Here is a 23,826-nt window from a genome sequence, read left to right on the forward strand (position 1 = left end):
CTGGTTTCATAGAATGCCTCCAAGTTTGCCCAGTGGTGCTGAGGCAGCCAGGGAGCAGGGAGTGATTCTGAAGGGCCTCAGGAGCCTGAGTGGGAAACTGTAAGGTAAGTGCACTCCTCACGAGGCCAGAGAAGCACCTGGATCCCCGTGAAACGTCTCTGTATTGAGGCCAGAGTCACAGCAATGTTTCTACAACAGGTTTTATTGGGGGTGGTCAATACAGTCAATACTAGAGTTTTCTTTTCAAAAAGAAATCCCATTTTCCTGATTCTCCAATGCATTTTCCCTGAACCTGACATGGGGCACATGATAAATAGAAACTTCCTACACCAGGTTAGAAATAAAATCACAAATGAAAAAACCTTAATCTTAAAAAAAAAAAACAAAACAAAACCAAAAAAGCCAGAATACAAAAATGCACAAGGTAAGTATAGTTGTCATAGTTAAAACTGACAATGTTTGTCAAAGCTGGTCAGTGACATCCACAAACATTTCAGAATCGCCCATCCTTCCCGAAAGGCTTGGTGGGAGTCTGGCAGCTCTGCTTGACACAGCTTTTGGGGCTCCCTGGTTTTCTGCTCAGTTCCCAGGGCTCCCTCTGAGAGCTGGTTAATTGCTGCCCATCAGAACTCATCTCTAACATCAATTAGTGGCTTTGACCCAGGGAAGGAGGAGGTTGAATGAAAGGCCCAGCAGGGATGCTCTGAAACGCTAGCTGCTTCTCTTGGGAGTAGCAGAAATGTACACTGAGCCCTGGGCAGAACTTTTTCTTGCTGTCACAGGCAGGCTCCCCCTTTGGGAGCTGAAGTAAGCAGTTAACTAGGCTGCTTTGCAGGGGAGGAAGCTGGGCCTTCATCCTCAGCCCATCAGCACGGGCGGTTGAATGGGCCCAAACTGGAGCACGAGGTGGGTTCCTGTCGCATGTCCCAGATTCACACTTGGTACAGGGACGTGGGCTGACTAGGTGAGAACGAAGGAAGGTCATGGACCACAGAGAAAGCAGCCATCCTTCCATGGGCAAGAATATCCACCATCCCTGCCCCCAGCACTGATCCCAGCCCGAATTGGGGGCCAGGGGGCTGGGAAGCAAGCCCGCCTGTTTCCTTGCAGGAGCATTCTGCTTAGGGAGGGTGGTGGAAGCCTCCAGAGCCAGCTCATTCCAGTGGGGTCTGCTGGCATCCTTTCCTTCAGAGCCTCAGCCTCCTGGGCCCTACCCTGCTTAGAACAGGAAATTGGAAGCAGAGGGCAGAGAGAGAGGAAGTGCCCACAGATGAGCCCCTCCAGTAGACACTAAATATCCACAGCGTGGTTCTTATTAAGGGGAAAGAGAAGTCTTCACCCACAAGCTTGTGTGCCTCTGTGCAGAGGGCCCAGAGACACTTAGCTTGGGGTTGGCAAGGGTCCCCTAGCAGTCTGATAGAAACTTAGCCCACCCCCAGCAGGTGAGAGGGAAGAGGGAGGGGCATTCATGTTTGGCGATCATCAGTCCTGGTTGGCTCTGCAATCTGTAGAGACACTACACAGAGTTCTGTCTCAGCCCAGGGTTGTCCACTCTATGCTGAAGAGCCAGAGCCAATTAGAGGAACTACCAGACTGCCTCAGATCCATGCCTCGGTCCCCTCACAGATCCCCACAGACGGCCACTTCTGGAGTCTTTCAGGGGCCAGTAGCAAAGGCCACACAACTGTCCCCACTGGGACTGGTCTGAGACCACAGCATCATTTTGGGGATGTCTATCCACACTGACTGCCTCCATGGTCTCCCTTCCCTTCTTCCTTTCCCCACAAAGGAAACAAAACCCCCAGGGAACCTAATGTCACATGCTGAAGGCCCCTGGGGAGCTGGAAGAGGCCCAGCAAACACAGGAATCGCCCCTGGCCCATTCCATGCCATCTAAGGCCAACAGGAAAACCATCTCTCCCAGCAGCTTCCAGGACTCATGAGGGGGCCCGGGCTGAGCGCTCTGGGGTGCTGCCTGCAGACCAGGCAGATCCAGAACAGGGTACAACCCCCATAGTGCACCTGGGGGAAAGGAAATGAGGCCAACCTCTTCCAAAACAACTTCGGCCTACACACGGGGAAAACAGGTCAGTCTCCTCGGGCCAAGGCCGCCGCCGCCTCTGTTCAGTTTTTGGTTGTTCCCTTCAAATGGAGATCTCTGTAACTGGAAAGGTCTCTCTATCACTAAGAGGAGGAGGCCAGGGCAGCAGGGCCCCCCACGGGTTATGTGGGACAGAGCAGGAATCCTGAGAAGGAAGAGTGGATGTACTCAGTGGAGTAGAGCCCGTTGGCCTGGTCTGAGGGCATCTGCACCCACACCTGGTCATTGGGCCGCAGCTGGAGCACAGCCCCTCCAGACGCCTGGTCCAAATAGCCCTTCTTGTACTCATCATAGGTGTAGGTGGCTGGCACATTGTTCTTGTACAGGGCTACCCACACATTGGTGCCCTTGACATGCACATGGTAAGCAAAGTAGTAGACGCCTCCCACAGGGCAGGTGAAGATACCAGTAGCTGGGTTGTAGCCGCTGTGACCATTGTAGAGAGTTCGGTCAAACCTAACTGGCATGCCTGAGGCAGGGAAGGGAGAGGTGAGCACCGCGGTGAAGGCTGGGGTGGCGTGTGCTGACAGCTCCCCCAGCCCCAACTGTGGCTTCCCTCCCTTGCCCAGCACAGCCCCCTCCACCCCACCATTGGGCAGGTGCAAGCCCGCAATGCCGGTCTCGTCAAAGGCCCCAGGGGCACCAGGAGGGCCGGGAGGCCCAGGGGGCCCAGGAGGACCTGTGAGTCCTGGGGAGCCAGGGACTCCAGGGGGTCCTGTGGGCCCAGCAGAGCCAGGCTCTCCCACTTTTCCCTCTCCCGGGGGCCCGGGAAGGCCTGGTTCACCCTTCAGGCCTGGCAGACCCTGGGGCCCAATAGGGCCAGCTGGGCCCTGGAGTCCTGGGATTCCAGAGGGGCCCCTTAAGCCAGGCTGCCCAGGAAGTCCCAAGTCACCTTTCTGTCCTAGGGCTCCTGCCACCCCTGGCCCTCCAGGGCGACCTGTAAAACCTGGCTCACCCTTGGGCCCAGTTGGTCCAGGGGGTCCATGAGCCCCAGGAAGTCCCCTCTCACCAGGGAGCCCAGGCTTTCCTGCCAGACCATTAGGCCCTTGGTCACCCCGAATACCAGGCACTCCTGGGGGGCCTCCAGGTCCCACCTCTCCCTTGGGCCCAGGGGGCCCACGTCTACCAGGAAGCCCTGCAGATCCAGGGAGGCCAGGTGGACCCCCAAGGCCCTGTGGACCCTGCTCTCCTGGCTCCCCATCCTCTCCTGGCTCACCTCTGTCCCCCAAGAGTCCTGGGGCCCCAGCTGGGCCCCTATCTCCCTTAGGTCCTGGTTTTCCCGGCATCCCATAGCCAATAGGGCCTATTAGTCCAGGGGGGCCCCGGAGCCCTGGCTCCCCTTTAGCCCCTGCTGGGCCCTGTGGCCCTGGCACCCCTGCTGCCCCTGGCACCCCTACACCATCTACCCCAGGGGGGCCTTTTGGACCAACAACTCCTGGTTCTCCCCTAGAGCCTGGAACCCCAGGGGGCCCAGAGTCACCTTTGTCTCCTGGGGCTCCTGGTACCCCATCCAAACCTGGTTTGCCCAAGCCAGCTGGACCAGGCAACCCAGGGGGCCCAGGGGCACCTGCCTGCCCAGGGGCCCCAGGAAGCCCTGGTTCGCCCACTCCATTATCCCCCTTGAGGCCCCTATCTCCTCTGGGTCCAGGCTCTCCCTGGGGTCCTGGTTCCCCCCTAAATCCTGGAGGCCCTGGCACCCCCTGGGCACCTGGTTTTCCAGGGACAGTAATGCCTGAAGGACCAGGAAGACCAGGAGGTCCTGGGGGCCCCCGGAGGCCCTGGTCCCCTCGTATCCCTGGCTCTCCCCGCAGCCCTGGCTGTCCTGGTGGTCCAACCTTGCCTGGGAGCCCTGGGGGACCAGCCTTGCCCATCCGGGAGAAGCCAGGGGGGCCAGCAGGGCCCGGCTGCCCATGAAGGCCCGGTTTTCCTGTCCCGGGCTTTCCCGGGAAGCCAGGAGGCCCAGGGGGACCCCGAGGTCCCGGCTTCCCAGGGGGGCCTGGCTCTCCTTTCAAGTCCATCGGCAGCAGCGGCAGAGGCATTTCTGAAAAGGAGAAGGTGACAGTCAGGGACCCGGACAATGGAAGATGGGAACCTCATCTACCCAATCCCCCATGGCGGTGTGGGGAGTACTGGGGAGAAACAAGACTCTGCATCGCTCACAGAGACCACTCCCAGAGCTGCCTCTCCGTAATGGAGGGAGTCCAGAGTGGTCCAGTTGCTGTCCTGGGGATGGCTGAGGGTGTCTTCCTCCAGGACTCCCTGTACCCAACTAACCAGTCCGCCCCTGCCCAATGAACTTAGAATAATTATGACTGCAGGACCTGATGGTGGGATGGCCACCAGGGGGCACCAGGAGCCCGCTTTACAGACCAATCAAGCGGCTTCATTCTCTGTCTACCTTCCTGCACCCCCATAGGAAGCCTGTCTGGCCCACTACGGCTGAGAAGTCCTGGCCCAGGCACAGAAAGGAAAAATGGAGTCGGGATTCCCGCTAGTCACTGGGAAGCTGTGGTCTGGAAGGCCTGGAGGGGCTTAGGGAGCTGGGGATCTGTCTTAGGTACTGCTGAGTAGGGAGGCTCTCACCCAAGTACTGGCCCTTGCCCTCTCGGAAAGGCGGTCCCACTGGTCCTTTCTGCATGGGCTGCACGTACTTTACCGGGGCGTAGCCGGCTGCGGCCCCAGCTCCGCCACCAGAGGACGCTCTTGGCCCACACCCCAACAGCAACAACAGCAGTGAAGGCAGGGGCGGCAGAGCCCCCTGCATGGCGTCTGGGGATGTGCTGTCGGGAGAAGGAGAAGGCGTCAGCAAACCAGCCACCAGGACCAGGGGCTCAGCTCGAAACTCGGTGGTTATTCAAAAGCAACTCTCTAAGGCAGGGATCTGTAAACACTGTCCGCTAAACCTCTCCCCAGCCTGTCTGACCGTCTTCCCCAGGCTAGCCTCCGCAACCAGATAGAACCTTCTGGAGAACCAGCTTGACCTCAGCTTGACATATAGCACACCCCTTGCTAAAGCAAACCCTGCCGTGTGCAGGCCAGCTTTCTGCTGGCTACCACTGGGGCTCTTCAGAGATGTAAATCCAGTCAACACCAGCATATTGGTGTCGCTGTCACGGTTTCTAGATGATATAGGGGAGGCAGGTCTGGGATTGACTTAGGTCCCCATGATCCCCCATCATGTTGACATCCTTCTGGACTCCGTACTGCCCAGGAGCCAAGGCCTTATCTTCAGCCTCGACATCCATTCCTCTCCCACCTCTACTCTGTCAGCCAGGACTCCTTACAGGACAGCTCTCAGGCCCCTGGTAGCCTCGTAGTTCTGGGCCCTGGAATCTGCTGATTCCGCCAGTGATGTCAGGGTTTTTTTGTGTGTGTGTGGTTTTTTGTTTTGTTGTTTTTTTAGATTTATTTATTTATTATGTATACAGCATGTACGACTGCAGGCCAGAAGAGGGCACCAGATCTCATTACAGATGGTTGTGAGCCACCATGTGGGTGCTGGGAATTGAACTCAGGACCTCTGGAAGAGCAGTCAGTGCTCTTAACCTCTGAGCCATCTCTCCAGACCTAGTGATGTCAGTTTTACCTTCTGTTTACCCTTCAAGGCCCCTTCCTTCAAAATGCCTCCTGCCAGCTCACACACCCCTTTGTGTCCCAACCTATACTATCCATAGCACTTAGCTGAGCTCAAAGAACAAGGCCCAGGTTCTGGGTTCTGCCAGCATGAATACTCTACTCGCCAGAGAGGGATTTGGGCAAATAAAATGGGGTAATACGTAGTATATGCAAATGTTCATGGCATTACATTATACAGAATAGCCCCAAGTGAAGCCAAGCCCATCATCACCTGACCTGGAAGCTAGCACAAAGCGCATGCTCTCCATACAATGCACTACTGTGTGTGTGTTGGGTTTTCTATTTAATTTATTTATTTTATATCCCAGCTGCAGTTTCCCCTCCCTCCTCTCCTCCCATTCCCTCCCCCTATGCTCTACTTTTTAAAAAATGCCTTTTTAATGGCACTTTATTTATTTATTTATTTGAAGGAGGAGCACACGTGTCATGGCATGAATGTCAGAGGACAACTTGTGTGAATCAGTTCTCTCTGCCCACCACGTAGATTCCAGGGACCAAACTCAAGTCATCAGGCTTGGCAGCAAGTGCCCTTACCTGCTGGGCCATCTTACCAGCCCTAAAAAAATGCTTTTTAAAACTGGGCATAGAGGGTGGGGAGATGGCTGAGTAGTTAAGAGCACTAACTGCTCTTCCAGACAACCCGGGTTTGATTCCGAACACCCACATGTAGGCTTACAACCATCTGTAACCCCATGCAGGGGAAAAAGGGGTTTTCTTTGTTTCTCTGTGTAGCTCTGGCTGTCACAGATCAGGCTGGCCTCAAACTCAGAGATCCACCTGCCTCTGCCTCCCGAGTGCTGAGATTACAGCCATGCACCACCACCGCCCAGCCTCCTCCTCCTCCTCCTCCTCCTCCTCCTCCTCCTCCTCCTCCTCTTCCTCCCCCTCCTTCTGACAAGTTCTCAGGTAATCCAAGCTGGTGTCAACTTGGTAGATAGCCGAGGATGACTTAGAACTACTGATCTTCCTACCTCTACCTCCTGAGTGTTGGAATTACAGGTGTAACCCACCACACTCATTTATATAAGGTGCCAGGGATTGATCCCAGGGCTTGGTGCATCCTAAGCATGACCTTTACCAACTGAGCCACGTTCCCCGCCTATAGACGTGCTCTTTTTGAAGAGTATGTCCTTAAGAGAAGTCATTGTCACAAAACCGCTACCAGCAGAAACAGCAATGGGAAAAAATATAAGGACACTCTCCCCAAAGACATGCCTTTGGAACACAAAATAAATAAGGTAATTGCAGGGGCCTGTGACTCAGCTAAGAGCACTGGATGTTCTTCCATAGGACCTAGGTTGGATTCCCAGCACCTACACTGTGGCTCAAAACCAGCTGTAACTCCAGTTCCAGGGGATCCAATGCCCTCTTCTGGCCTTTGTGGGTACTGCACACACATGGTGCACAGACATACATGCAGAAACACACATATACATGGTATCATAAAAAAAATTTTTAAATGTTTAAACTTAAAAAAAAATTAGCAGGCTGGGCATAATGGCACAGTCCTTTAATTCCAGCACTCAAGAGGCAGAGGCAGGTGGATCTCTGTGAGTTCAAGGCCAGCCTGGTCTACAAAGTGAGTTCCAGGGCAGCCAGGACTGTTACACAGAGAAACCTGTCTCAAAAAACAAAAACACATACAAAAAAATTAGCAGGACAATGGTACAAGTCTTTAATCCCAACACTTAGAAAGCAGAGGCAGGCAGATCTCTGAGTTGAGGCTAGCCTGGTCTACAGAGCAAGTTCCTGGACAGCCAGGGCTACACAGAGAAACCCTGTCTTAAAAAAAAAAAATTAAAGCCAGCCATGGCCATGCCTCCTCTGGCTTCTGCATGCATGCATTCGTCATCCCTCTCTGCTTAAAAATCACCCAGAGCTTGGCAGGAATGGATAGAAGGCTGCAGGGAAGGTCCATGGAGCCACTGCCCAGCTCCTGGGTTCAAATCCCAGCTCCACCACTTACCAGCTCTGTTACCTCAAATGACCCCTTACTCTCCCTGAGCCTCAGCCTGACCTTCTCAGGGAGCCCAGTGAGCTCATGTGAAGGTAACCCTTGTGCTATAGGTGTGGGAAGAGAATCCTAGAGGCTACCTTGCAGCTTGGTGTTAGGGGGCTTCCCTAGTGTGTGGGAGGCCTTAGCAGGGAGGAAAGAGAAGGAAGGAAGGAAGGAGGGAGAGGGGAGAGAAGCTACTTAGACATAAACGTCTTGCTCAGGGGCTGAGGCTGCATCAGGAACCTTCCCTGAGCACAGGCGACCTGCCTCATTGGCTGTGACTAATACCAAGACTCAAGCCAGCCTGCGATGTACAGCATCTTCTCAGTTGCTGATGGTGAATCAGACCAGAAAATGCCCCCACCACAGCCTGTGAGGATGCTCCTGTGGTCCAGAGAAGAGGAAATGAGTTGAAGGTATTCATTAACAAAGCTACAAGCAGACCCTAAACTTGGGCAGGGGAGCTTACTTTAGGTCCAGGCCAAGGTCATGACACCATCACAAGACACCCAGAACAGACCTGGCTCTAGAAAAAGGCCACAATCTGTTTCCCACACATGGGAAGTGGTAATGGAGGGTAGAGTCAGGAAGGTACCAGGCAGGCATGGTACCAAAGGAAACACCCCAGTGCTAGCCAGGAGCAGGGCCTCCAGCACCCAAGAGCAGGGCCTCCAGCACCCAGAGCCATCCAACTTTGAGTTCTACTAGTATGGGTTCCTACAGGAAGTGCCTTTCACTCCTCCCCATAGTGCCTAACACCTCCATTCCAGCAACTTCTACCCAACACTGGTGTGTGTGTGTGTGTGTGTGTGTGTGTGTGTGTGTGTGTGAGAGAGAGAGAGAGAGAGAGAGAGAGAGAGAGAGAGAGAGAGAGAGAGAGAGAGAGAGAGAGACTCCCTCCATGAGATCAGGACAGGTCTGATACCAGGTGTGTATTTGGAGAGTCAGGAAAGTGATGGAGGAGGCATGGCCTAAAAGTTTTTGCTCAGAAAAATGATTTAATTTTTGTGGCCCTTTCCACGAGGTAGGTGCTGTCGGGCCTGTCTGCAGATGAGGAAACAGGCCCAGAGAAGCACAGTGATGCTTGCACAGGTTGGGGGACAGCGACAAGAGGGCAAGGGCAGAGACTTGTGACAAAGCAAAGCTTTAACCACTGGGACTTCCTGCCATGGGAGCTGGGGGCACTCAGAAAGCCAGGCCAACCAGCAAAGCAGCCAGTGGCAAGCGGAGTCTTTCTTCCAGGCTGGGCATAGGGCTGAGCCTGTTCAGGGGCTGAAGAACGAGGCAATGACCTGGAGGTGGCACTGTGCGGGCCTGTGTGCCAGGTCCGGGACTCTGCGGCCTCTGCTTACTCTGCTTGGTGCTTCTCCTGGGTAAGTCACTTGTTCTGGCACGCTGGAGACGCCCAGCCCACTGGCTGCCTCACCCAACCTCTGCCTCTGTCTGTGGAGCCAGGTCCAGTTCTTACGCCCTGGTTTAGCACTCCTGCTCTCCCTGTCCCCACGGGGCCCACGCTGTCCCACAGCGAGACTCCGCACTGTGTGACAACTCCCTTCACCGTCAGACTTAAAGAATGCACAATGACACGGGGGTACACACCTGTAATCTCAGAAAACGGGAGGCAGGGGCAGGAGGGGCACAGAAACGTCTAGGTCATCCCTGACTACTTGGCAAGTTTGAGGCGAGGACATCTCAATCAATCAATCAATCCATCAATCATCAAAAACACAGCAGCAACTCGCTCCAACCTTTCCCCAGTGACAACCTGAAGAGTGTCTCTGCACCGACATGTCCCGCTCCAGAAGAGTGGGGGCAAAGGGGACAATTCATCTGTTACTTCTTCTCCCAGAAGGGGTTGTTGGCCAAGTTAGGGGGCCAAAGATCAGGTGGAGAGTCCTGAGGCTCCCGCCACGCCACCTCTGCCCATGTCTGGCTGTGTGACCTTGGGCAAGCCACCGCCCTCTCTGGTGACCTCTCCGGAGAGGTGTGGACAGACCGAGGCTAGGGCTGGCCGGGGCGCAGAGCCTCGGAGGTGGGACACGTTCAGGAGACGCTGATTCAGGGGATTGAGCCCTGGCGGCGGCGGGGCCGACGCGGTGTTTGGACAGCTGCAAGTCCTTAACGGGGATTTCCCCCCTTTTCAACAAATCGCCGTAAAACACCATTTCGTCCAAGTCAGCGTTTTGGGGCAGCCTGGCCTCCTCCCAGGGAGGCGGAGGAGACGGGCTGGGAGCGGGCGCCCCGGGGCTTCCAGACCCAGGTGGGTGGGAGGAGGCGCTGGTCGACCCGCTCCCCTTCCCCGAACCCCTCCCCGGGGTCCGGTCCCAGGGGTGTCCCCGCTCCATCCCCCCCACCCCACCCCAGCGGAGCTGTTTCATCCGAGGTGCAGAGGGGCTCCGGGGGGGGGGTGTGCGCAGGGTGAGGCTGGTGTGACCCGCCCCGGGGTGGGGGCGGATGGAACCCGACCCCAGCGGCATCTAGGCCCCAGCGCCCCAGACGGCGGGGAGGCGCGGCGGCCGGTCCGCCAAACCGCAGGTATGCTGTGAGCCGCTTCCTGGGGTGGAGACGGTCTGCAGAGCCCCGGGCCGGGGCCTGGTCCCCATTCCCCCATCCCCCAGCCTCTTCCTCTCTCCCTGGTCTCCCCGCAACCACCCACCACCCGTCTTCCCTCACCTGTCAGGTGAGCGCATTTCCCAGCCCCTCCTAGAGCCAGGCAGCCCCTGGTCTCCCAGCGCAGCTACTTAGAGCTGAGTGATACTGGGCAAGTGACTTAACCTCTCTGAAGCTCAGTGTCCTCAGCAAAAAAGACCAGCTGAGACCACAGGAGCCACCAGACCCTCCGGGTGTGCTGCCTTGGCTTGTCCTTCATGGCCAGGAGGTCCTTCCCTCAGTGCAGCCACATACCCTCCCGCTGCAAAGTGACATCTTGCCTCCATCCAAAGCCTAAGGTCTTGAGGAATGAAGTCTGAATGTCTGTTTCCCGCCCTTCTAGACCTTGCCCGGGTTAGTCGAGAGGAAACACCAACCAGCTTATCTGTAGAGACCGCTGAGGGCAAATGAACTAAGGATCCCCGGGTGAGCAGAGGACATGACCTCAGGCCCTCAGCCTCCACTTTAAACTCTAAGCCCTCCCCCTTCCCCGAGTCCCAAAAGAAAGGTGGTCTCCTTCTCAAGGCCAGACCCGGCCCCAGGGGCGCAGGGTGGACACCAATCCTGCGGCTTCCAGCCTCTTGCCCCACGTGTCCACAGTCCGGACATATCCCTGCCCCACCCGAGGCAGGGTCTCTTCGCCCCTTCCCTGACAAGCCCCTCTTCCTCTGTCTGCCTTCAGAGCGAGGCTTCCCCGACCTGGCTCAGGCTTGTGGCCTCTGCACTCTCCTCCTGGTTCCAGATCTCGCTCCTCCCATCCACAGTTCCAGTTCCTTCACTGAGCCCTGGCACACCGGGCTTCAGCTTCCACCTCCCACGCTGCTGCCACTTCCGCCCACTGCTTCCTTCCCTCAACCCCTGGTGCCCAGGGTAAAAATCCGAACTTCACTGCTGGTCCCCCCTTGCTTATATGGTAATGCAGACTCGGCACCCTCCAGTGCCTTGGCAGGGTTAGGAGAGACTACCCTCCCGTCTTCCACTTGGCCCTTCCTGCAGGCTCCTACGGAGCAGCCACCCTGCACAACCATGGGTGATGACACCCCTATTCCTTTCCCTTCAAGCCACAGGTCCAGTCATGTGGACTTTTCTTCACTCGGTCGCTTTCACTTCTCCTTCCCCACAGCCTCTGCCCGGGACAGAGACCTTATGCTCCAAAACACAGCCCAGCCGGGGGTGGGGGTGGGGGGGGTGGTGGGGGGGGTTGGGGGGGTGGGGGAGGTGGCACACTCCTTTAATTCCAGCACTGGGGAGGTGGAGACAGGAGGATCAGAAGTTCAAGGTCACCCATGAACTCAAGAGACTAGGCTGAGCTCTATGAGACCCTGTCTCAAAAAAAAAAAAAAAATGTGTAAGAGTGAGAGTGGGGGGAGGGGGCAGGCTTTGCCAGAGCCCACTGGAACAGCCACAGGGCTCTCTAATTCTGCCTGCACTCATATGTGTCTGCCGCCCTCCACATTTCCCTTATGATTCAACAACACTTCTCAAACCATACCCCATACCAGGTCATCAGGATGGGTGTGACTGCCGTAGACCCGACATATGCATCTTGCCAAGCTCCTAGGCTATGCCAATGGGTCCTGGTCCTGTCTGTGGACCACCTGTTCCCACAGCTCTGCCCACGGCTCTCACTTGCTCTGGATTGTCTACTGGCTCCCTAGCAGGATAAATCTATGTTGTTCTGCCATTCGTGTGGCTTCTGGAGGAAGATGCACAGAGTGGGTGGAGGAGCCATAGCCATCGATGTACTGAACAACCCCTGAGGTCCCGCTGCGGGAACATACTCCAGGTCTAAGACCTGGGGCGGGAGCACTGAGGACCATTTCAATCCTCTTCCGTGTCTGTCGCCGCCTTCATGTCTGAGCGTCTACCTGTCCTTCCACTCAGGTCTATGGGCCTCTGTCCCCATCTCCACTACCTACGCATCTCTACCTGTGACTCCCTCCATCCTCTCCCACACACCCCTGTGACAAACTGAGTTGTCCTCGGACTGAGGTCCAGCTCTGTAAATCATGATGTGCTGGTCAGCTGAAAAGGCCTTCAGCAAGACCAGTGAGGACAGGCCATACCTGCTCATGCTTGACCTCAGCTCTGTGTCTGCGTCCATGGATGAGGTCTGGCTAGAAGTGGGTGGGGGGATGTCTGAGTGTCTACATCGCTCTGACTCGGCCTCCTAGTTTAAATGTGTGGGTAAGGGCTGCCCTAAAGCTTGAGAGCTGCCTGGGGCCTCATCACCCAGGTGGGTGTCAGCTCAGGGGTACACCTCTGCTCATGACATCTGTCCTAGCAGGCTGCAGTTCCCCTCAAGGGTCCCAGTGTCCCACACCTGGGGCACAGGGACCGCAGTTTAGGGAAGAGTTAGGAGGAGACTTGAGGGAGAGGCAGGGTCACCAGATGGTGGGGGCAGATGCTGGCAGAGGGGGGCCAGCTGAGGGCAGAGCACATGTCCCAGCAGAGAAGGCTGTGCACTGCACTCTCAGAGTGGCTCTAGGAGAGAAGCGCTAACTGCAGATGAAGCCTGGACTTGTGGGTCGAGCTGGCAGCCATGCTTTCCCCCCTTGGGGATAAGACGAGCACACAGCCCTGGGTGCCCTCAACTTCATGCACACCTTCCCAGGGTTGCCGACATGACCCTCTCTGCCTAGAACCCCCTTCCTTCTTTTTCTTCCAAGCAAACTTCTCATTAAGTCTCTCCTGAGCGCCTCTTCCTCCAAGCAGCCGCCGTCCCAGACTCCTGCTCTCAGGGCCCACCTCGGCCATCCCTTCAGCATCACTCAACAAGAACTCAAGAGAGCCTTGCAGCTGGGGCTCCAGGGCTGGCTCTGACCTGGCCACCTTCCACCTGGGGCCCGGCGCTAGGGAGTCTGATCAGGGACTAGTCTCTGTTGCTCTCCCTGGTTCCTCAGGCCTAGGCCATAGAAGGCTAGCCAAGATGCTCTCCCTCCTTACAGGTGATGACATTTAATGCCAGGCCACTGGCCTCTGCCCACTTGAGTCTAGACACCTGCTATCCCCCGGAGGATCATCTCCTTGCCACCAAGCCTCCAGCCAGGGAGGTAAGAATGTCCAGGCTGAGACAAATGACCCCACGGCCACCGCACCCTCAGGAAGGTAGCCAACAAAGCTGGCGCCTTCCATCAGGGGCTATGGCCTCAGCGGGTGGCTTCCAGCAGAGGTCTCTGACCAAAAGAGACGGGAGGGTCTCCAGAGGCAGCCACCCAGCCAGCCTCAGCCCCGGCAGGCCGGACCTCCTCAGCCTCCAGCTCCTCGCCTTCTGGTTCCCATTTGCAGCCTTTTCCGGAGCGCCACCCTCGGCCGCTGTCGCTCCAGCCGGCCAAGATTCCTGGGCCTCGCGGCTTCCCTGCGTGGTGGCGGCGGCGGCGGCGGCGGCGGCAACAGGAGAGGCCGGGCTGGGCAGGGAGGGAGCCGGCGGGAGTGCGGCCAGGCCACTGCACTCAGGCAGGGCCAAGCAAACACGGCCGGGCGCGCCAAGGAGCCGAGCGAGATAGTTCACAAATGAGAAAAAGCTGCTTCCGACTTGGGCCGGGGTTTTACAGCCCTCGGAGCTGAGGTCACCTGCAGGAGAAGCAGCAGCCTGGGCCTGGGAAGGGGGGCTGCAGCAGCAGCCAGAGCCAGTGAGTTTACAGGGCGACACACACCATCTCTTCCAACCTGGGGTGTCAGAAAACCCCGCCCAGATCTAGCTTACCTTTTTTTTTTTTTAGGTGGGAGAGGGGCCACACGAAGGTCCTAGCGGCTGCAGCGCCTGGGGATGAATGACCAGAGCCTGCCTGGAGAAAGCCAGGAAAACCTCCTGCCGGGACTCATCCTCCCCCAGCTAGCCAGGGCACCGGACCAGGAGCCCTGCTGGAGTGGGCCCCTCCTCAGCATGGTGCCTCAGGGCCCTGCTCTCGGGCAGCGCCACACCCATCTTCTCCTTCACTCCATGCACTTAGTGACAGTCTTGCTATGAGGCACTGAGGAAACCCTTTCTGTGTGCCCAGTTGTCCTGGCCAAGTCCTGTCTCTCCATTAGGACTGGCTGGGGGTGACCCCTAAGATGGAGGTGGTCCAGCCAGAGACGATCACACTGATGTCTCCACCTCTGCCCTGGAGGAGCGGGGAGCATCAATCCAAAGGACATCACAGGATTGGCCCGTCCTTAGTCTCAGTATTTAGGTGGATCTCTGTGAGTTCGAGGCCAGCCTGATCTACATAGTAAGACCCTGTCTCAAATAAACAACCCCCCCAACACACACACATGTGCACACACACACACACACACACACACACACACACACACACACACACTGCTGGCTAAGATGTAGAAACACAGACCACTCACCCTCCACCTCACAGTGAGCTCCCCTAAGGCTTCATGGAGGAAGGGACATTCAAGCTGAATTCTGAAAAATGAATAGAAATCTGAGCAGCAGATGAGGTGAATGGAGGAGTTTCAGGCTGCAGGAAGCTGCTTTGGAGATACAGGGATGGTCTAGAAGTCTTTGGAGTCAGAGACCAGCAGTAACTGAGATTGGGGAACCAGGGAGGTGAGCTTTGAAAGTCACACATGCATTCACTGGAAATCAATAGGGAGCCATTGTAGGTAGTGGAATGGGGAGGTGGGTGTGGCCAGAGCTCTGGACGGCAGAGCACCCCAGTTGTGCCTCCACTAAACGTGGTACCAGGTTCTGTCAAAAGTCCTAGTTTAGGGCTCAGGATGTAATGTAGTTGGTAGAGTGCTTTCCTAACACACACAAGGTACTTGGTTTGATCCCCAGGACTTCTTAACTCTGATATGGTGGTACACGCCTGTCATCCCAGCACTTGCAAGGTGGAGCCGTAGAATCAGGAATTCAGGTCATCCTCATCCACACAGTGAGCTCAAGGCCAGCTTGGGCTACATGAGACCTTGTCTCAAAATATTTGTAAAAATCCCTAGGGCAGGTATGTAGAGGAGTTGGGGCTTTTGTCCAGACCCAGACATGACTCCTAGGCAGACAAAGAGGGGACACCCAGCCAGCCCACCTGGCAGGAAGAGCCGAGGCCTCGTCACTCTCTCCCCCAGCTGCTTGCTCGCCTCTGCCCGATCCCATGGAAACTCTGACAGCCTGGCCTTCTCTGTGGCTCCACAAACAGCCTGATGCCAAAGCCTGCCGCTCCTGGCCGTCTCCCCACCTTGCTGACCCGAAGCACCCTGACTGCAGTAAACACCAGAACCCCAGCGGAGGCCACTTTCTGAGCTCCTGGCCTGGCTGCTGGGGCCTAGCTTCTGGAACCTGGCTGCTGGGACCTGGGTGGGCAGTCTATACCACTCAGTACAAACTACCCGCCCGCCCTCCCCACTGGGGTTGAGCTAGACTGGATCTGAGTTTTGGCTTCCAACATGAACTGAACTGGCTAGGGGTGAGGACGGGCCAGACAGGTCAGAAGAACAGAACTGAAGGTGTGGTGCGTCGCAAAGCCCCAAACATACACAAGGGACAAAAGAGGGTGGATTAAAACAAAAAAACAAAAAACTAGGGAGACAGGATAGTGCTCACTGGCCAAGCATAAGGCTTGGGTTCAATCCCCAGCACTACACACATATGTACACCCATATGTACACATATAGTGCTGGGGACGCTGTTGAGTTGGTAGAGGACCTAGCATGCTCAAAGCCCTGAATTCAATCCCCAACACCACAGAAACTCAAAGTGGTAGCACACACCTGTAATCATAGGACTCAAGAGGTAGAGGCCAGAGGATCAGAAAGTCAAGGTCATCTTCAGTTACATAGCCTACATATGGAGTTCAAATGCTCTTTACCACTGAGCCAGCACCACTCCCCTTTAAATCTGTGCTTGAGATCAAAGGACAACTCTGAGGAATTGATTCTCACCTTCCACCACGGGTTCTGGGGACCAAACTCAGGTCACCCGGCTTCTGCTGCTGCCATTTGTACCTGCCAAGCCATCTTGCTGGCCCAGGCTTCGAACCACGGTCTGGACAGATGACTTCACTTGAGAGGGTTGCCGGGGTTCAGCTGAGTAAAGCCTTGAGTATCCAGGGCCGGAGACCTGGGTCCAGCCCAAAGCTGGCTCCCCCTCCCTCTACCCAGGCTTGCCTAATAAACAGTCTCTAAATCCCAAGAACACCTAAAATGAACAAGGTCCTGGGCTCAGTCCCCAGCACCACAAAATAAATAATAGACCTTAAATCCATACTATACACAGAACAGCACTGGCCACGTCCCAGGAATAACTTTAAAAAAACATCTTTATTACATTTTTTATTATTGTGGGGGAGGGCCCTGCATGTCACGACTCACAAATGTGCAGGTCAGAGATCATTTTCTTTTCCTCTCTCTCTCTCTCTCTCTCTCTCTCTCTCTCTCTCTCTCTCTCTCTCTTTCTCTCTCTCTCTCTCTCTCTCTGGTCTTTTTCAAGGCAAGGGTTTTCTGTGTAGTCCCGGCTGTCCCAGAACTCATTCTGCAGACCAGGCTGACCTCAAACTCAGAGATCCTCTGCCTCCAGAGTACTAGGATCAAAGGTGTGTGCCACCACACCTGGTGATCAGACCTAATTTTCACAAGTTGACTCTCTCCTCCCATCAGATGGGTCCTGAGATCAAACTCAGGTTGCCTGGCTTGGGGGAAGCACCTTTACCCATCTCACCTCCTCTTAGCTCCCTCCCCTCTGAATCACTTTACCAACACCTCCCCGAGCCCCTGAGACCCCCCCCCCAGCCCTGCAAAGCTGGAGGAGCTGGGGAGGAGTATGGAGGCCCAGAGGGGCCACATCCACTCTCTAAGGCCAAGAAGGCAGATGTGGCCAGGCCTTAAGTGGCCACAACTCCTATACATGGGCTTCCTACAGATTAGGATCCTACTTGCCAAATCCACTCTACCCTACCCCTGTGGCACCTCAACCCAGGAACTACTACTCTAGACAGGCAACGCTGGGCATAGAGTGGGCAGCCTCAGCAGCCCCCTCCCGAGATACTACAAAGTAGGAAGCTGGGTGGACCAGTGCACCATGGCCCTGTCTGAGTTTTCTTCAATGGGGCTCTGTTCTCAATGCCCTAATCCTCCTCTTCCACCCCTCCCCTGGTGACATCTCCCCTTTGCACAGCTAAATCCCACACCAGATATGGGAGGGACGGTAGAATCCCCACCTAGCAGATTCTGAGAGCTGCAGAGTCCCCAAGAAGGCTAGCCTGGTATCAGGCCGGGTTCTCACTACAGCTTTCCAAATAAAGGCCCTGAGGGTGTATGGGGGTGGGGGACGACTCAGCTCCTTACAGAGGCGGTGCTCACCAGAGGAGGGTCCATTTCCATGCCCTACTGTGAGTAGGTGCTTGATGCAGTCTCAATTTAAAATGTCTTGGTTTAGATTTATTTATTTCTATATGTATGTTTTGCCTGCAGGTATATATGTTCACCATCTACATGTCTGGTGCCCACAGAGGCCAGTGGAGGGAGTCTGGTCCTGGAACTGGAGTGATGGGTGATTGTGAGCCACCATGTTGGTGCTGGGAATTGAACCCTGGTCCCCTGCCAGAGAAACAAGTGCTCTTAACCACTGAGCAGCCATCTCCCCTGACCCAACAGTCTCATTTTTAAAACTCAAGAGCTGCACGAATGTGGTTTGGTTTGGTTTGGTTTGAGGCAGAGTCTCCTTATCTCAGCTGGCTTCTAACTCAGTTATAGCCAAGGATGACCCTGAACCCCCAATCTTCCTGTTTCGCATACCAGGTACTGGGAAGCTGGCTTTTTTTTCTTTTTTAATGATTTCTTAGTTTGTTTGGAGGCAGGGTCTTGCTTTGAAGCCCAAGCTGGCCGAAAGCTCACAATAATCCTCCTGTGTCAGCCCACACGACTACATTGTACACCTCATTTTTTAAAAAATGTTCATTTATTTATTAAGGGGAAAAGGTTGTACGTGCCATGGGGCCAGTGTGGAGGTCAGAGGACAACTTTTAGGAGTCAGTTTTTTCCTTCTACCATGTGGGACTTGTGTATCCACCAAGAACGTTTACCTGCTAAGCCATCTCGCCAGCCGCCTGAATGGACCTCAGGACCTCACCAGCCAAGTACACCATGCCACTGATGACTCCCCCATCAGGGACAGGTAGACAGTCTCTGCTTCCTAGAACTTGTATGAGGAGCAAACATACTACTTTTGAGCCTGGCGGTGGCGCACACCTTTGATCCCAGCAGGAGGCAGAGGCAGGTGGATCTTTGTGAGTTTGAGGCCAGCCTGGTCTACAGAGCGAGTTCCAGGACAGCCAAGGCTACACAGGGAAACCCTGTCTCGAAAAACCAAAACCAAATAAACAAACAAGCGAAACAAAACAAAACAAAAAACCCACAAAAACCTACTTTTGTATACTGGACTTAGTGCAAATTGTCACACAGAAACTCAATACATGTCCACTACAGTTACTTAAAATATCACCACCATGACACCTCCCAGCAGACATGGGCAGTATTCTAAACCCCACTTTACAGACGAGAAACTGAGGCACAGGGGGTCATCTGCCCAAGTTCATCAGCAAGCCAGTCCAGGATGGTCCCAGAGCTTGGAGCCAAGCTGGGTAAGTCCAAAGATGCCGAAGACAGCCTTCCATCTTGCTCCTCCAGCTGAGCCATAGCGTTCCTGGAGGGGGGGGGGTGCCTGCCACATCCCCTCAGCACATCTCCAGCTTGGCTAACCCCCAGCACTTCCACCCCCTCCCCAGTCCCTGCAGCCACTGCAGGAGGGACCTCTGCATTCCTGGGTAAGCAGCAGATTTGCTGTGCTCCAGGAACTATGAGAAGAATGTTTGCCGCGGACTAATAAGCCCGTGGTCGCCTGTCAGGAGTGCGGCCTGGAGGGCCCACGCAAGCTTTGCGGCAGCCAGCACAGTGGGAGAGAAGGAGGCTAGACAGAAGGGAGAATTTCCTGGTCTTAAGGACGGGATGCTGGAAGGGGTGGGTGCCAAAAAGCTGGCCTCAGCCAGGCGTGGTGGCTCACGCCTGTAATTCTATCTCTCAAGAGGCCGGGGCAGTAGATGGTGAGTTTATGGTCAGCCTAGGCTACACAGAGGGATCCAGGCCAGCCCGAGCTACATAAGGGAACCCAGAAAAAACGGAGAGAAGACTGTGGGCTCCTGGGTGGGAGCTTGCAGAGGAGAAATGGCTTCCCACCCCACAGTTTCCAGGGAAAGTCAGGCCAGCATCACTGGCCCATCTCAGAAGCATGGCCACTGAGGTCTTATAGCAGCCAGTTAGGACTGTCAGGTGAGGCCAAGACCCTGGGCTCAGAGCCCTCACTTGAAGAAACTGGTGCCCCCATCACTGCCAGGTGTCCCTGCCGGGGACCACTAAGAGGTCTCAGATACCCTTCCTTCCAAACTCTCCCCATGGGCTTGACTTTCTGGTACCTGTTGCTTCCTCTCTGGGGGGGAAACAAATCTTGTGTTAGAGAGATGTCTAGCACGCTGAAGATGCCAGCCTATCAGTTCTCCAATCCCTCCCACAAAGTGAAGAAACCTGGGTCAATGCGAAGGACTAGAGACGGGTGTCACCGCAGACCTGGGTAGGAATTCCAGCCTCACTCAGCGAACAGGCTGGCCACTGGCCTAGCAGAACCACCCTTACCCTCCTCCTGAGATAAACCATCAGTCCCTGCCCTTGTCCTGTTGCTACAGGATTAGAAATACATAAACAGAGGGTCTATGAATAATCAATTCCCAATACACTCTCTAAGAAACAGAAAGAGGAGTTGAAATTACAGGGTGTCTGGGCTGGAGAGATGGCTCAGTGGTTAAAAGCACTAGCTGCTCTTCCAGAGGACCTGGGTTCAGTTCCCAGCACACACAAGTGGTAGCTCACAACTGTCTGTGATTCAAGTTTCCTGGGATCCGACATCCACTCTGGCTTCTAAGGGCACTGCATATGCGTGGTGCACAGACATACATTCAGGCAAAACATCCACACCATAAATACATATTTAAATTTATTTTTATTGTATGTACACTGGTGTTTTGGCATGGGTGTCAGATCCCCTGGAACTGTAGTTACAGACAGTTGTGAGCTGCCAAGTGGGTGCTGGGAATTGAACCCAGGTCCTCCGGAAAAGTGGTCAGTGCTCTTAACCACGGAGCCATCTCTCCAGCTCCAATAAATACATTTTTTTTAAGAAAGAAAAAAAAATTAGAGTGTCAGGTATTATGATGAGATCCCTTCCACCCCAGTACCCTGGTAGGCCTTTGCAGAGAAGGGCCTAAGCCCAAGGTCCTGGCCTCTGCTCTCACTTCTGCCTCTGGCTGCTGTGTGACCTCAGATGATCTGTCCTGAGTCTCTATTCCCATCCCGGAGATGGCCAGTAATGCTGGCCTGGCTCTCCCCAGGACTTGTTCACCAGCTCCCTGTCCCCTACAGGCCTTTCTACTCTCCAAAAACAGGCACACCCATCCATCTGCATGGGAATAGTTAGTGTCCCATTCCAAATGTCCAAAGTTTTGTATCTGCATGATACGGGATCAGTACTCCTATGCTCCTAGATTCAACCAGAGAAAGTTCTGAGTGCTACCTGTATGGCAAAAGTAACCTGGGACCATCCCTCCCTCACCTTTCCACAGGTAAAAAAAAAAATGATCCTAGAAAGGGGTTTTGTCAATAGGGAAACTGAGGCACAGAGGCACGCAGTGTCCCGGTCAACTCTTCAACTGCATAGGTGCTGTCTATATCCTTCCTACTCTGGAAATGACCAAGGAACAGGGAGATGGAGACTTCTCTTTCAGAGAGCATGGCTTCCCTGGCTCGTGTCTGTGCACATGTGTGCACTTTGTGGCCTTGTAGACATACCCAGGCGTCTGTACACACTCAGTGTCCCCCGACTCATGGTCACTTTTAGCTCCAGTCCCCAGTCATTCATAACTGATAAGACTGGAAGCCAATCCCGTCATGTCTCCTGTGGGGACAGGCACACAGTGCTGCAGTGTAAGGGTCCCAGGCTATCCTCTCCTGACTCCATAATTACATGAGTACATCTTCATGAACCCCTTCCTCTCATCGTCATGGCAACCACCCACTTTGGCTACCATCACCTTTCTCCTCACACTGTCTGGTCCTCCTCCAAGATCTCCCTGCCTGGAAGACAAAGCCATCCCCTCCCTCTTTGGCACAGAACAGCCGGTCCCTCCCAGCGTGCATCACTAGGCAGCTCACACCTGGTGTCTGGACAATAGCCTTAGAACCCTGACTTCAGCCGGGCGGTGGTGGCACACGCCTTTGATCTCAGCTCTCGGGAGACAGAGGCAGGCGGATCTCTTTGGGTTCGAGGCCAGCCTGGTCTACAGAGTGAGTTCCCGGACAGCCAGGGCTGTTACACAGATAAACCCTGTCTCGGAAAAAAAACAAACAAACCTGACTTCAAAATAGTATGGTCCCTCGACTACCTACCGTGTGGCCCAACTGACAAACTCTATCTTTGAAAGCCGACAGTCACCTATAACCCTCTCTCCCCATACTCGCAGCCTGGCATTTTGGCTTGCATAGTACCTCACTTCCTTGTGTACCTCAGTGGGCACCCAGAGACCATAGCTGCACCCCAAATGAGAGATGACTGTGCCTCTAGTTCATCCACCCAACTTTGTAAGTGCTTAGGATCGGCTCATCTGAGGCCCTGCTTCCCTAGGAAGAGCCGCATGCCTGTCCCTGGGGTTCTGGAGTAAGCTGAGGGCAAGCAGGGCAGGGAGTTGGGCTCACATCCTTTGGTCTGGCTGGAGCCCAGAGCAGTGGGGTTTGGGGGCTTGGGCTGACAGTCGTGTGTGTGTGTGTGTGTGTGTGTGTGTGTGTGTGTGTGTGTGTGTGTGTGTTCGGTATCTCCCCCCTCCCTCTTGCTAAGAGACACATTCCCTGCCCATTCTTTCCCTGCCTCCAGGCCAGAGTGGAAACACTCATGTTCACTGGGGTAGACAAAGTGAAACCAGAGAGACCCTAGTGAGCATGTAGAGTGTGAACCCGTGCGTGTGAGCACACTATTCTGTAGGAGTATGTTTGGCTGGACCACATGGGGCTTGCCGTGTGTCTGTTGGAGACCGCGTGTGCACATGAGTGTCATTGTTTTAACATTTGTGGTAAGAGTGTGGCCTTGTGTGTCTAATGAGTCTTTTATTCAGTGTGCGAGTGTTGTGTGAGTCTCAGTGGGAGGGAGCGTGGCGGCATGTGATTGGTTTGGGCTTATCTTTTTAGGGGATTCTCTGTCCAAGTCTGTCTGGGTTCAACCGCCCAAGGAGAGCCTAGCCCGGAATCTTTGTTCCCACCAAGACTGCTCCCTCTCTCCGTGGCCCCCACAAAGGGGGTGGGTTTCTTCGCTCAGGATAGTGAGGATCTGCTCTCTTAGATATCTCTGCTGGGAGACCCCATCTGAACAGCCTCCAGCATCCCTGCCCCTCAGCCCCCCACGGCTTCTGGGAAGTTGCTTTGCTATGGCAGGCAGGTGCCGTCCGTACAAAGGAAGACATCCGGGCTGGCCAAGCACCCCGCAAGGTCAGAGGCATTTCTGTTTGGGGTATCTAGCCTGTTCTTCCGTACAAGGTGTCTCTAGCAGATACACTCACACACACAAGGTGCACACACACTCCAAGCAAATTCAGCGGGGTCTGTCCTTCTGGGTGCAATTCCAGAAGCCTTCCGGCTGAATAGCTGTTCTCTATCTGGGAGCCTCCTGGGACCCGTGTAGTGGAGACACCAGAAAGCTGTGTCCAAGGACCTGGGACCCCAGCCATTCTTGGCCAGGCACAACCCCCTCAATCCCTACAAGTCTCAGTGGGAGTGGGGGGTGCAGAGCCTCTGGCAGGGACATTCCTTAGAACCTCAGTCTCCGGGTGTCGGGTAGAGGCTGCCAGGTTACCCAAAATAGAAAGAACTTGGGGTAGAGACAGAAAACCCAAGTAATTTGGAGGTCGATGGGGAAGCAGAAACGGCAGAAAGATGGGGAGAGAGGGTAAGGTGGAAGCTGAGTCCCCTCACCTCCCCCTCTCCTCTACCTCATCACGATAGCAGTTTTTGCTCTTCCCGTTTTACAGGTGAAGTGAAGTGACACACCCCGAGCCACTGTCCAGTTTTGGAAAAGGAGGAAACAGGGGGCTCTGTCTCCGTTACGTCCAGGGAACGGGTGGGCTCCCCCTAATCCTCGGGGCAACCCCCAGCGCAAGTCGCTTCCAGGTCCTGTCCCCACACTGGGACCTGAGGCCCCGCGCCCGCCCCGTCGGGGCTGGACACCTGACCGCATCTGGCCCTCGGAGCCCCCCAACCGAACCCCAACCACGCTGCTCGCCTTTACCTGCAGGGCGGCCTCGGGGAGGCGCTCCGGCGCTCGAGGGCGAGCCGGATGGCGCAGGCTCGGGGGCCGGGGCGTCGTCGTCGTCGTCGTCGTCGGGGTCCGAGCCGCTGGAGCTCCGCGACGCTCTGCCCGCTG

The 23,826-nt window shown here is 55.3% G+C and overlaps 1 protein-coding gene across 2 annotated transcripts; it reads right to left on the reverse strand.

The window, feature by feature from the left end:
- Window positions 1-182: 182 nt before the first annotated feature.
- Window positions 183-23,826, reverse strand: Col8a2 (collagen type VIII alpha 2 chain). Of its 2 annotated transcripts, none has more exons than XM_052718026.1 (3): window positions 23,692-23,826; window positions 4,685-4,881; window positions 183-4,142 (listed from the first exon to the last, which is right to left on the reverse strand). In XM_052718026.1, the coding sequence occupies exons 2-3, from the start codon at window positions 4,863-4,865 to the stop codon at window positions 2,224-2,226; spliced, it is 2,100 nt and encodes a 699-aa protein (XP_052573986.1). In that variant the 5' UTR covers window positions 4,866-4,881; window positions 23,692-23,826; the 3' UTR covers window positions 183-2,223. The 2 variants fall into 2 exon arrangements, with proteins under 2 accessions (XP_052573986.1, XP_052573988.1); XM_052718028.1 differs by lacking the exon at window positions 23,692-23,826 and adding an exon at window positions 11,082-11,257.

The sequence above is a fragment of the Peromyscus californicus genome, unplaced genomic scaffold (genome assembly GCF_007827085.1).
Source record: "Peromyscus californicus insignis strain IS unplaced genomic scaffold, ASM782708v3 Scaffold_5__1_contigs__length_169319896, whole genome shotgun sequence".
NCBI lineage: Eukaryota > Metazoa > Chordata > Mammalia > Rodentia > Cricetidae > Peromyscus > Peromyscus californicus.